The sequence below is a fragment of the Nothobranchius furzeri genome, chromosome 17 (genome assembly GCF_043380555.1).
Source record: "Nothobranchius furzeri strain GRZ-AD chromosome 17, NfurGRZ-RIMD1, whole genome shotgun sequence".
Classification (NCBI taxonomy): Eukaryota; Metazoa; Chordata; class Actinopteri; order Cyprinodontiformes; family Nothobranchiidae; genus Nothobranchius; species Nothobranchius furzeri.
The window spans coordinates 27008617-27023478 of NC_091757.1; the positions used below are offsets into that span (position 1 = coordinate 27008617).

Sequence of the window (14862 nt, forward strand, 5' to 3'; positions counted from 1 at the left end):
GAAGTACGTTGTTCTTCAGGGTTGCTTTTTAAACCTCCACTGAAAATGCCTGTCTGATGACCTGAGGTAAGTGAATTTCCCATAACTGGTGGACATGTTGGTTTCACGAGTCTTTATTTGACTCAACCCTGGCCATGCGGGTGTACTACTTTCATTCAGATGAAGTTCTGAGTATCCCAGGGACAGAGTTCCTTTATGTTAGGTGTGCTCAGGATCTGAGAGGAAATAGAAAATCCTTGGATGTTGGTTCAGGCTTTGAATCATTTAGCATATTTATGCGAATCTCACTTTGTCATCCTTTTGTGCAGCCATGATGGTCTCTACTACCTCCATAAACACAACAAAGGTGAATAAAACTGTCCGAGCATTTCCTGACAGATTTTGGTTTCAGGAATCATTTGCTTCAACAAGCTGTTTACAAGCGTTCCTTAGTGTGACATCACAATAAGGAAACTTAGCATTGAGTATGTGACAAACAGCTATAATACCTAAGTGTCCATTATTGCCCAAGGAAACTGGAGTCATGGAAAAGTATGAAAATAAACTCAAATTTATTACATGTATCACTCTAGATAGTTACATCACTCTATTCCGTTACACAAGTATCACCAAAATAACATCACCTAAAGGAACACAAAACACACGAAACACAGAACACAGACACCACACACACACACACACACACACACACACTGTCAGACTCGAAGACTGGGTTCGGGAGTAAGAGCTTTATTTCAGACTGCTGGCTGAAAGCGGTGCTGGAAAGGCTGACGGTTGGATGAGGTCTGAGTAAGGAAGGTGGAGGTTCAGCTGTATTAGCTTCAGAATACTCTGATCATGGATCACGGTGGAACGATGACTGTGTGAAGAGCCGGTGTGGCGTCTTCCATATATAGACACGGATGGGCGCAGGTGGTACGTGGAGGGAATCCCCGCGAGGGGCATGCTGGGTAATGTGGCCCAAGACGGAAGCCGGTCAGCTGGGAGAGCCCGGCCTGGGAGCTTGGACTCTGACAGGACCCCCCGGTCCAGGGACGGCTCCAGAAGTCCCCGGGCCACCTCGGTGGGCCCAAAAGTCCGAGATGAGGGCAGGGTCCAAGATGGAGCGGGCCGGCCGGCTCCCAGTAGCGTTCCTCGGGGCCGTAGTCCGCCCAATCTTCAAGGTACTGCCAGCCCCGGCCCCGGCGGCGAGCGTCCAGAATGCGCCGGACGGTGTAGATGGGCTCACCATCGAGGAAGCGGGCCAGCGGAGGCGCTGGAGCCCGAGGCGGCAGGAGGGAGGATTCCACGTAAGGCTTGAGCCGGGAGGTGTGGAAGGTGGGATGGACGCGAAGGCTTGTAGGCAGCCGCAGCTGGTACGTGACCGGGTTGATGACCTTCTGCACGGGGTAGGGCCTGAGGAACCGGGGAGCGAGCTTCCTGGAACCGGAGCGGACCCGGAGGCCTGCCGTGGACACCCAGACCTTGTCCCCTGGAGCATAGGAGGGACCCGGGCGGTGCCTGCGGATATGATGGTGTGAGTAACGTGCGTTGGCCCGGGTAATGGAGGCCCGCACCTTGATCCATGCGTTCTTGCAGTGCCTCACCAGGGATTGAGCGGCTGGCACCGCGGCTTCGGGTTCTTGGTGGGAAAAGACTGGGGGCTGGTAGCCATAGCAGCAGACCTCGAAAGGGGACATCTGAGTGGCCGAGGAGGTATGGAGATCATGAGACAGCTCCGCCCAGAGGAGGTACTTAGGCCACTGCGAGGGCTGGGCCGAGACAAAGCAGCGGAGGTACCGGCCCAACTGTTGGTTCGCCCGCTCCGATTGACCGTTGGTCTGTGGGTGGTAGCCCGAAGACAGGCTGACAGAAGCTCCCACTAGATGGCAGAAGGCTTTCCAGAAACGGGCCGTGAACTGGGGACCACGATCTGAGACCACGTCGACCGGGAACCCGTGGAGACGCACCACATTCTCCAGAAACAGTTCTGCAGTACGTCAGGCCGAGGGGAGGCCCGGGAGGGCGATGAAGTGAACAGCTTTGGAAAACCGGTCAGTGACCATCAGGATGGTGTTGAGGTCGTTGACCGGCGGGAGACCTGTGACGAAGTCCAGCCCCACATGGGACCAGGGGCGGCTGGGCACCAGGAGAGGTCTGAGGGTGCCAACCGGAGCCTGGGTGGATGCCTTAGAGCGGGCGCAGACCTCACAGGCGCTCGTGAATTCCTTAACGTCCCTCTCCATACGTGGCCAAAAGAGAGCCCGTTTAAGGAACCTGAGAGTCTGAGAGAAGCCTTCGTGACCAGACAGGCGTGATGAGTGGACCCAGGACAACGCCTCACTGCGGCAGGCCGTGGGGACGTAGAGCCGACCGGCGGGGGTCTCTGGCGGCGCTGGGTCATCCCGGAGGGCGTTTTGGATGGCCTCCTCCAACGGCCACCCAAGGTGGGCCACGAAACGGCGCAGGGATGTAGCCTGTCGTCTGGGCCGCCTTGGGACAGGATGGCGCCGGCGCCGACATCCGAGGCGTCGACTTCGACCACAAAAGGGACTGCCTGATCCGGATGGCGCAGGATAGGAGCCGATGTGAAACGAGCGACTAGGTAGTGGAAGGCCCGAACGGCGTCTGGGGTGAGCCGGAACGGTTGACCAGGAGGGCTCGGTCGGGTGAGAGATGTGAGAGGTGCTACAATGGTGCTAAAGTCTTTGATAAATCGACGGTAAAAGTTGCAGAAACCCAGAAAACTCTGCAGTTGCTTCAGGCTGGTTGGTAGGGGCCAGTCCTTCACCGCCTGGACTTTCTGAGGGTCCATAGTTAGACCTTGATTCCTGCCATCTCATCCCAGATGTAGGTTGCCAGTCCCTCCAAGAAGACGGCTCGAAGGGCAGAGTCATCCCACCGCAGCTTGGCGGAGATGGTGCGGAACTCCGACGCATATGCGCACACAGAGCGCTCCTTCTGGCGGAGTTTTAGGAGTCGTGCCTCTGCCCCCATTTCGCTGCTGGGTGGAACAAACGTCTTTCTGAGGGCGGCCACAAATGCAGCGTAGTCATTGCACTCCGGTGATTTGGAATTGTAGAGCGCAGCGGCCCACTCTGCCGTGCGTCCGGTGAGCTGTGCCACCCGAGAGCGCGCAGTGGGGAAGCGTCCTGGGTGGCACTCGAACTGCATGTCGAGGGTAGCGAGCAGACCGTCTGGACTCCCCGTCTCTCCATTCCACTTCTCCGGGAGACTGAAGTGTGGCTCTCCCGTCAGTGGAGTGAGGGCTTGCAACTGGAGAGCATGAACCTGCTGCTGGAGTGCCGTGACGGCAGTAGACAACTGCATGGAGAGATCGGTCTGGGAGTTCAGCCTGGTGTTAAGCCAGTCGACCTGGGCGTGGAGCTGAACGTTCTCGTTCACCAGTTGCTCCATCTTTCTCTTCATCTGCTCGAACTCCGCTGGATTAATGGACTCAGTCATCCTGTCAGACTTGAAGACTGGGTTCGGGAGTAAGGGCTTTATTTCAGACTGCTGGCTGAAAGCGGTGCTGGAAAGGCTGACGGTTGGATGAGGTCTGAGTAAGGAAGGTGGAGGTTCAGCTGTATTAGCTTCAGAATACTCTGATCATGGATCACGGTGGAACGATGACTGAGTGAAGAGCCGGTGTGGCGTCTTCCATATGCGTCTTCCATATATAGACACGGATGGGCGCAGGTGCTACGTGGAGGGAATCCCTGCGAGGGGCATGCTGGGTAATGTGGTCCAAGACGGAAGCCGGTCAGCTGGGAGAGCCCGGCCTGGGGGCTTGGACTCTGACACACACACACACACACACACACACACACACACACACACACACACACACACACACACACACACACACACACACACACACACAGTACACACACACCAGACTCCTACTGATTATCCCTTCCCCATGCAGTTAAATCATACACCTTCCACCCTCCAGGCTAGATTCCTGCACGGGCCTAAAATCTGAGCCCGTGTCCGGCCCGGCCTGAGGGGGTGGAGCCCCAGCCCGACCCGGTCCGAAAAGGTTTTCAGGATTCTCTGGCCCGACCCGAGCCCGAGCCTGACTTTTTTTTAACCAACTAAATGAATACAAAGTGCATCAATCCTGACCAATGTGTTAAAAGACGTGCAGGGTCCGATCAATTTTTTTTCCCCTCATTTACCGTCACGGAGATAACGGCGCACTGGCTCTGGTAGTAATCAAGTTAAATTTTATCTCTTTCCAACAATTTTCACAAGAAAACAAAACAGTTAAAAGCAGGGCTTGTGTTGACCGGATAGTTCCCGTATTTTACGGTTTATTTTGACAGAGAAAGAATAGAAAGAATTACCCCAACGCATGCAGACGAACTGACATTTTATTCTACGCAAATCGCAGATGTAGCTAAATCACCCAAGAAAAGATCCCCATCTGAACATCTGAGCTGGACACTACTCTGCGCAGCTCACTGTCAGCGCGTACAATAGGTGCACAGCGAGCTGAAGATGTGGAGATTGGCTTGGAGCGCGTTGCAGAACCAGAGCGCATGCGAGAAGGTTCCTACCACTGAAGCGAGTGTTTTCCAAACCCGGTCTCTCAGAGAGACTTGTCACTTAGAAAATGTTCCCTGATTATGAAACTTTGGCTGAATAGCGCTTGTTCCTGTCTCCAATGTGGCGACACATCCAGGAGCAGGAGAAGCCCAGAATCTCTTATCCTCTTCAGCTCAGGAAGCGCATATGCACAAGCGTGACCCGTCAACCTGGTCTCACAGCAAGACCGGGTTTAGCCTGTTCAGGTTTACGCAAACAATCTTTACATAGAATTGACTTACAGATATAAAATTAATTCAGTAAAATATAAAGCATTTTATTTAAATATCCATTCATTATTTTTCAAGCACAGAGAGCCGCATCAGATTCAGATCAGCGGGAAGATTCCTCCGACTGAATTCAGTCATTCTAAGTGACAAGTCTCTCTGAGAGACCAGGTTTGGAAAACACTTGCTTCAGTCGGAGGAATCTTCCTGCATGCGCTCTGGTTCTGCGACGTGCTCCAAGCCCCTCTCCACATCTTCAGCTCGCTGTGGACCTTATGTAGTACGCGCTGACAGCGAGCTGCGCTGAGCAGTGTCCAGCTCAGATGTTCAGATGGGAATCTTTTCTTGAGTGATTTAGCTACATCTGCGATTTGCGTAGAATAAAATGTCAGTTTGTCTGCATGCGTCGGGGTAATTCTTTCTATTCTTTCTCCATCAAAATAAACGGTCATATACGGGAACTGTCCGGTCAACACAAGCCCTGCTTTTGGCTGTTCTGTTTTCTTGTGAAAATAGATAAAATTAAACTTGATTAACACCAGAGCCAGGCGCACTGCGCCGTTATCTCCGTCACTGTAAATGAGGGAAAAACAAAATGATCGGATCCTTTTCTGACCATCCCCACCTACAAAGTTTAATTACAACAATCAAACCTGACAGAGCCTGGATTTGTATTCTGAACAGTCTAAACATGTTTTAAAAAGAAACGTATGACAAAAGTGGCACCTGCTCAGTAAAACCACCAACAGGGTGAAAAATATCAAAATATTGTAGGCAGAGACGGGCTACAACTTCTGGATCCACTTTATATAAATCCTTTTATTGATAATCTTTTTATAAAAGATATCTTTGACGTACACGAGCGACCGGTACTGGCTGCTGTCACCTGTTGTGAGCAGCGCTCTGCTGTCTGAGGGTAGGCCCCGCCCACAATGCCGCGGCAGCTGTGGCTCCCAGTGTTTTCTTTACTGTGGGAAATGAGTAATAATGGCTCTTTGATGGGAACAGGTTGCCGACCCCTGGTTTAAGTGTTTCAATTTTTTTTATGAATTCAATTAAAAATAAAGGCGCCCGGCCCGTGTCCGAGGTAATTACACAGTCGTTGGCTCGAAGCAGGGCCTAGGGCTTCAGTGCAGGGCTCTACTCCAGGCAGACCTGGCCCATTCAGCCTTTCATTTCTTTCTGTCCTGGGAACAGTGTTGGAACAGAGGGGTTAACTTGCGGCTCCTGTCGTAGTTAGTCACCGTACTGTTGACTGAGCCTGTCCCAAACTGAGTGCCGAGGATGTCTCCTCCTCCACAAAGATCATTCGTAAACGAGCTGCGTAGATGCACGCCTTCATCTCACTACCTCGGGATACAACCCAGAAATTACTGCAAAGCAGCAACCCTCCGGATTTTGACGAGATGCGTGACAGCTAAGTGCTAGTTCTCTCCTGCAACACAAAACAAACATCAGAATGCCAAAGAAAGATGAAAACATGCATCAGAGCAACAAACAAACACATACCACGCCGACGCCGTGCCTCTCAACTCCTAGCCCCCACATGAGGAAAACCGATACTCCTTCAAAGTCTGCCAAGCCCAACATTAACCATTAATACCGTCACATCACCCAAATAAAGAAACCCGGAAACACCTACCCACACCGCACCATGAGCAGCGCATCACACCCCTACTCTTCCAAGGGGCCAAACCCGATCTCCTCGCTCTCGAGACTCAGGACAAATGATACTCATGTCACACAATGCAAGCAACCGACTTATAAACACTCCCATTGCTCCCTGATTGGCCCCGAGTCAATCATCCCTAAAACTGTGCAGATGTGCCATCACTACTACACTCACTTTCCACAAGTAGGAAAAGTAAAAACGTAATACAACTTCTGGGCTTATAAATGACTTTTTCTTCTTAAATTGTCAGTGTTTGCTAGAAGGTCCTAATTATTAAATTCATATTCAAAAATGTAAAAGTGGGTTACAAAATACAGAGCTCTGTGTTTTGAGTTTGCGCTTTGACATGTCGTAAACTGAAAGAAACAGCAGAGGGCAGCAGTGTTTCCTGGAAGCATGCGATCTGCCAAACCAACTAAGAAGAAGAAAAGAACCGATTACACTGTTGCTGGACTGAATAACAAACAACAAATCTGAAAGACACACCAAACTTGTCATGACATCATGCTGCCCAACTATAGGAGGCCACAAACCAGCTCAAACCAGCTCAGTGGCCTAGTGACATGAGTGTCTGCCTTGAGACTGGGCGACCGGGGGTTCAAATCCATGATCAGGTCATACCAAAGACTTTAAAAATGGGACCCAATGCCTCGGCATTGGGAGGGTTAAACCACCAAATGGTTCCCAAGCACGGCTCACCACTACCCCAGGGGATGGGTCACATGCAAAGAAATATGTTTATGTTTATGTATTTAGCAGATGCTTTTGTGAAATAATTTCACACAGTGTGACAACTACCGGGATTTCAACTTTACCAAATGATGAGCTCCCCACCCCCGCTCCCTGCCCACCAGAGTTACTCCCTCACTCACCTCAAGTTGCTCATTCGTTGTTTCTCCATACTAGAGTCGGTCCCAACGTATCAGTTCCAAAGTCCTTCTTCTCCTCCTCAAGTTCCTTCTCTTCTCGCTGTCATGAGCCGGAGTGAGTACTCCTCAATTTTCCAGCTGTGTGTTGCAGGAGAGGGAGGTTCCCAGCTGCATCTCGTTGGCAATCAGCGGGTCCAGCTACATAAGGAGGAAGGAGAACACACCTCGACGCCAGATGATTACTACAGCTTGGTAGTTTCTAGCCTCCTAGTGATACTTGGTTTTGTTCTCTCGAGCTTCTTGGATTATTGTGAACTTTGGATTTTGTGATTACCCGTCTCCAGGTTTTTGGAACATCTCTGAGTCAGCGACTCCTCAGGATTACTCACCCGTGCTTCATAGGACTTCTGGGCGCAGCTCTCAACCGTTCTCCATTCCTCCTTACCGACCCACTCACCTGCCCTCCTAACGCTCCCTCTCCAGGACTCTTGGACTCTTGCATACACCCTGCTCTCAACCTGCCCTCCCTTGTCCTGGTACTTTCCCATCTCCCAGTAAGTCTCTTCTCTGCACCAACCAAGTTAAGACTTACCTCCCTGGACTCGCCTGTATCTGCTCTCCCCTCCTCAGACGCTGCACTCCCGTTTCTCGATCCCCATTGGACTTACCAGTGCTCCTTCAGTTCCCATTATTAAATAAATATTATTTTTTACCATCAATCCGTGAGTTGTTGTGATTCTGCATGTCTTGGTTTAGACGTATTCCCCAGATCATGACACTCGCAACCCTCTGTCGCACTCCCATCAGGTCCCAGCCTTTCTCCGTTAGCCAGTGGCTAAATGACATCCAGTGTTGTCTGCTCCATCTTCACCGCTGCTCTACGAGATCTACGCCAGCTCTCCTCTGCGTGTGAATCGCCAACTACTACGGTCCTCAAGCGGCCCGACAGGACTTGTTTGCCTCCTTCAGTCATTATTTAAAAAGTTCACTGAACTGGTTGATCATAGTAGTTAAATACGTTATGTGGGCTAGGCTAGAGAGATTAAGTGCAAGTCACCTCAACATATGAGTCTTACTTCCTGTAACTTAAAGGAGGGATTGCCTGGCGGCGCTGTGGCAGTGCGGGACAGCACCCCCACCCCCATCTCGGAGACATTATGTTAGAGAAATAAGCCGCTAACAAACAAACACACACACACACACACACACACACACACACATGAACACACATGCACACACACAACGCTTTCTTCTTCCTTGCTGTTACCAGTCTTTTTGCCCCTAGCTCTGTTAGCATTAGCTCAAATAAAAGACAAACATGGAGACAACTTGGGTCAAACATACAAGATAATTTTAATTGTAATCTGTTTGTGGGTCAGTGGAAGTCTGTGTAACTTACTCTACTGTATTGTGTAATCCATAGGTCACAGCTGAACACAGTGGTATGTGGGGGTGTTCTGCCACACTGTTTACAAGGGCTTGATGTTGACTTTGGGAGTAGAGTGTATAGCAAGGGAAGAGGGTGCATTGGACCAGGCCCAAACCTGCTTCTGTTTGCTGGGAGACCAGAAACGTAATCACATGTTTTTTTTTAATTTTTTTTATCACAGTTGTTTTCCCACTTGTCCGCTGTAGGTTGGAGGACATTTGTTCATCTGACTCCTCTCTGTTTGAGCAGAACCTAAAGGGTGTGGATTTCAACATTATGTGGTTTGTGTGTAATTAAGGCACTTGAGATTATCTAAAGTCTTTGTTGTTCTCTTATATAATAATAGGAGCCATGATGAAATAACCTACAGTAATTACATCATGAAAAGTTAAAGAAGTGATGTGACACACCTGATGTGTTTTTAAACTCCTAGATTATTTCATTGGTGTAACATTTGCAAACGTCGCACCTACAGTTGCAGCTGCACAGACATTAGCAGATTTGTCAGCTGGTATCTTCACTAAACAATAAAACAGATACACTTCAGAAAGGTATAGTTATTAATTTTATTTTAAAAAATTAATAAATTTTGTTTGCTTCAGCCTATTTAATCTGTATTTCATACATTAAACTGAATGACATCTACTAATGTAAAGATAATAAATAAATACAAATAGAAACATATCAGGCTTTGTAGGACAGAATAGAATCACGCAGTCAAGTTTAATTGAATCACAGAAAATGACACTAAATCCTGTTTAAAATGATGATCAATAGAAACTCTTCTTGTTTCTATGCGGAACTGCTAGAAGGGCCTTGATCATAACAGCTGAAACAATCCTGATCTCTCCATACAACGTGGAACTTCTCTCTAAAAGCAGCAGGATGGAAAAATGCTGTTTCCACAGGCACGAACCACTGTAGGGAAGCTCAGATGATATTAGTTAAATCCGTGATTTGTTTATTGATAGTAACAAGAGGTTATGCTCAACATTTCGCAGGAAGAAATACTGCTACTAATATCCAATATGATGTGTGTCCACAGAAAGTCACAGTCTGGCATTTGAGGAAATGCAGGACTATGAGGTGGTCCGACCTGTGAGACTTCACACAGTGAGGAAAAGAAATGCTGAGGTAACTTATTCTGTAAATTATAATGAAAATGATTTATGTCGTGTTTTCTGACTCAGTGTATGAACAGAGAACATGTGACTAGTGACTGGTGAAAGGAAAACAAATCAGTCTACAGACTAAAGAACCACTGGGCATGATGACTGACAACTGACAACTGACAACAGAACAGAAGCAAAAGAATTCTGGATCTTAAATATCAGACAGCTGATGAGCATCGGGTGTGTCTGCTCACAGGAGACACATCTTGCCCACTGCTGCAGACGAAGGAGAAGAGAAAATGTTCCACAGCAGAAAATGCCCCAGGATCGTGACATTGTGTCCCCTAGATGTGTTGTGATTCCTAAAAATGATAAATAAGTCATGGTATGAGGTTAGACATGAGACATATATATAATACTGAACTCATGCCCTTTCTGTGCTTATATCCCCCAACAGCATGCTAGACCAGACACAGTTACGTACACGATGACAATGGGAGGACACAACATTGAAATGCAACTTGAAAAAAATAAGTAAGTTCTCATGTACATGATCTAAACATGATGTTACCTGATCTAAACATAATGTTATATGATCTAAACATTATGTTTCCTGACAGACACATGATGTCACATAATCTAAACATCATGCTACCGGATGTACACATGATGTTACATGATGTAAACATGATGTTACATGAACTAAACATGATCTTACATGATCTAAACATAATGTTACATGATCTAAACATGATGTTACATGATCTAAACATGATGTTACATGATCTAAACAAGCTGTCACGTGATCTAAACATGATGTTATCTGATCTACACGATGTTACCTAATGTAAACATGATGTTACTTGAACTAAACATGATGTTACATGAACTAAACATGATGTTACATGATCTAAACATGATGTTACATGATCTAAATATGATGTTACATGATCTATACATGATGTTACATGATTTAAACATGATGTTACATGATCTAAACAAGATGTCATATGATCTAAACATGATGTTATCTGATCTACACATGATGTTACCTAATGTAAATATGATGTTACATGACCTAAACATGACGTTAAATGATCTAAACATGATGTTACATGATAAACATGATGGTGCAATGATCTAAACTTGATGTTACATGATCTACACATGATGCTACATGAACTAAACATGATGTTGAATGAACTAAACATGATGTTACATGAACTAAACATGATGTTACATGATTTAAACATGTTAAATGAACCAAACATGATGATACATGAACTAAACATGATGATACATGAACTAAACATGATGGTAAATAAACTAAACATGATGTTACATGAACTAAGCATGTTACATGATCTAAACATGATGTTACATGAATTAAATATGCTGTTACAAGAACAAAACATGATGTTGCATGATCTAAACATGATGTCACATGAGTTAAGCATTACGTTACATGATCCAAACATGATGTTACATGAACTGAACATGATGTTACATGAACTAAACATGATGTTACATTAACTAAACATGATGTTACATGATCTAAACATGATGTTAAATGAACTAAACATGATGCTACATGAACTAAACATGATGCTACATGAACTAAACATGATGCTGCCTGATGTAAACATGATGTTACATAATGTAAACATGTTGTTACATGAACAAACAGGATGTTACATTAACTGAACATGATGTTACATCATCTAAACATGATGTTAAATGAACTAAACATGATGCTACATGAACTAAACATGATGTTACATGAACTAAACATGATGTTACATGATTTAAACATGTTAAATGAACCAAACATGATGATTCATGAACAAAACATGATGTTGCATGGTCTAAACATGATGTCACATGAGTTAAGCATTACGTTACATGATCCAAACATGATGTTACATGAACTGAACATGATGTTACATGAACTAAACATGATGTTACATGATTTAAACATGTTAAATGAACCAAACATGATGATTCATGAACCAAACATGATGATACACGAACTAGACATGATGGTAAATAAACTAAACATGATGTTACATGAACTAAGCATGTTACATGATCTAAACATGATGTTACATGAATTAAATATGCTGTTACATGAACAAAACATGATGTTGCATGATCTAAACATGATGTCACATGAGTTAAGCATTACGTTACATGATCCAAACATGATGTTACATGAACTGAACATGATGTTACATGAACTAAACATGATGTTACATTAACTAAACATGATGTTACATCATCTAAACATGATGTTAAATTAACTAAACATGATGCTACATGAACTAAACATGATGCTACATGAACTAAACATGATGTTACATGAACTAAACATGATGTTACATGAGTTAACCATGATGTTCCATGTACTAAACATGATGTTACATGATGTAAACATGATGTTACATGATCTAAACATGATGCATTATGAGTTAGGCATTACGTTACATGACCTAAACATGATGTTACATGAACTAAACATGATGTTACATGAACTAAACATGATGTTACATGAACTACACATGATGTCACATGAGTTAAGCATTACGTTACATGATCCAAACATGATGTTACATGAACCGAACATGATGTTACATGAACTAAACATGATGTTACATTAACTAAACATGATGTTACATCATCTAAACATGATGTTAAATTAACTAAACATGATGCTACATGAACTAAACATGATGCTACATGAACTAAACATGATGTTACATGAACTAAACATGATGTTACATGAGTTAACCATGATGTTCCATGTACTAAACATGATGTTACATGATGTAAACATGATGTTACATGATCTAAACATGATGCATTATGAGTTAGGCATTACGTTACATGACCTAAACATGATGTTACATGAACTAAACATGATGTTACATGAACTAAACATGATGTTACATGAACTACACATGATGTTACATGATCTAAACATAATGCTACATGAACTAAACATGGTGTTACATGAAATAAACATGATGTTACATGAAATAAACATGATGTTACATTAACTAAACATGATGTTACATGATCTAAACATGATGTTACATGATCTAAATGTGAAGTTACATGAACTAAACATGATGCTGCCTGATGTGAACATGATGTTACATGATCAAACATGATGTTACATGATCTAAACATGATGTTACATGAGCTAAACAAGTCATGAGTGAACCATAATTATGACCAGTGTGTTCACTACCAACTTTGCGTTTTTCATCTATGCATTTCCACTTTTCCTTCTGCTTTTTGTTTTGGTTATTCAAGTTCATTTTACAGTAAAATATCTGATTTGTTTGATTTGGTTTTTACCAGATTAATATGTGCTGTTAACTTTCCTACAGTGAGTTGTTCACCAAAGACTACACGGAGACCTACTACCAGGAGGATGGAACGCGAGTCACTACCACGCCAAATGACATTGTACGTGTTTGCTAGTGTTTTTCACTTCTGCTTCTGCATCATTTGACTCATCAAGATTTGATTTCATTTCCCTCCTTTAATAGGAAACTTTTTTATTTTTTAATTCTTTATTATTATTTTTTAACTAACAAATTTTTTCAGAAACGCTTCAAAGAACAAATCACACGAACATGTACACATTCCTCAAAAATAAATGTTCAGAAAAACAAACCAGAGACACGTTACATTGGTCTGATCTCTTCTCCAGGATCACTGCTACTATCACGGGAAGATTGTTAATGATAGTGAATCATCTGTCAGCATCAGCACTTGTGACGGACTCAGGTGAGACTCCAGGATTGGCTTTTATATCTTTTTTTGTCCTTGGTCCTGGTGCTGGTGTTTTAAATACTATCTCATAAGTCATTTTTATGATGTTTCCATTTATGTATTCTCTCACTAAATTATCCTGTATCTTCCAACTGAATAAAGAAAACTAAATCCACCTACAACAACAATATTAATAATTAAAAAGATAAGAAATGTTCAAGGCTTAAAGCGTATTCCATTATTCATGCACTCTCACAGAAAACATGGCAGGGCAACAAACAAAAGGCCTTCTGATAAAAAGACAAAATAACTGAATTTAACATTTTAGAATTACAGGGTATTTGAGCATTGTAAAGGAATTAAGGAGGACATATTGACACTACACTTGAAATGTTATGAATTTATTTTTTTTTCCCAGGGGAATTTTTTTAAGTACATTATAGTTCTTTATACTGAATAAGAGATGCTTTTATTGTGAAGGATTTATCCAAAAGTAACCAGATTATTTTACTAAGGTATCCTTTAATGGTTTAAAAACACATGAAGCACCCTCAGTTAGAGGATTTATGAAAACAGGTTAAATAAGTTTGTTTTTCCTGGATAGTTGGTTTTTATCTCAACATTTTAACCTTAATCTCCTCTCTTCCTCCTTGTCTTTGATTTATTCGACGTGGCACTTGATACTTAATCATTCTTTAAGGAAATTACGTTTTTGCAACAAAAAAAAGTTCACTGGTTTCCTCAGAAAAAGCTAAACTTAAAGAGGCTAGCTTAAAAGTTAGCTACTTTCACCTCCCTGGTAACGAGTCGCTGTGAGAGAGGTCGTTCCATTGTGCACGGATAAGATGATGTGCTGTCCGTGTGGTACTTCTGGTGAAGGGGGTGAATAATCTCAGAAGCAGTTACTTCACATACTAATCATAGACCATCTGACAACATGCACACGTGGTGTTACTACATCAGCAACACAGTCTGAACAGCGTGTGACGGAGAGTTTACCAGTAAAAACTGAAAACCTGCTTCTGAAAAGCTTTTCCCTCATTATTCAGACAAAACAATCCAAATACTAAAGGGTTTTGTTGTTTATAAGGACATTCATAATAAAGTATCAGTGGAAGATGGTTTCACCTTTCTATTTACGGATAGTTAACAGGTTCATGTTCAAGGTCACAAAAACGAAAGAAAAACCAGCTCTAAACTTTCT

General features: G+C 43.9%; 1 protein-coding gene across 3 annotated transcripts in view; it reads left to right on the forward strand.

The window, feature by feature from the left end:
• adam28 (ADAM metallopeptidase domain 28) overlaps positions 1-14862 on the forward strand; it is a 42885-nt gene that overhangs the window by 524 nt on the left and 27499 nt on the right. Inside the window, exons 1-5 of one of the 3 annotated variants that reach the window (XM_070546340.1) lie at positions 7776-8910; positions 9812-9900; positions 10336-10412; positions 13271-13349; positions 13597-13673. In XM_070546340.1, the coding sequence (XP_070402441.1) occupies positions 8820-8910; positions 9812-9900; positions 10336-10412; positions 13271-13349; positions 13597-13673 (413 nt within the window). In that variant the 5' untranslated portion in view covers positions 7776-8819. Of the gene's footprint in view, positions 1-7775; positions 8911-8957; positions 9048-9811; positions 9901-10335; positions 10413-13270; positions 13350-13596; positions 13674-14862 lie in introns of those variants that run through there. The other 2 variants (XM_070546341.1, XM_054731204.2) reach the window with 2 other exon arrangements.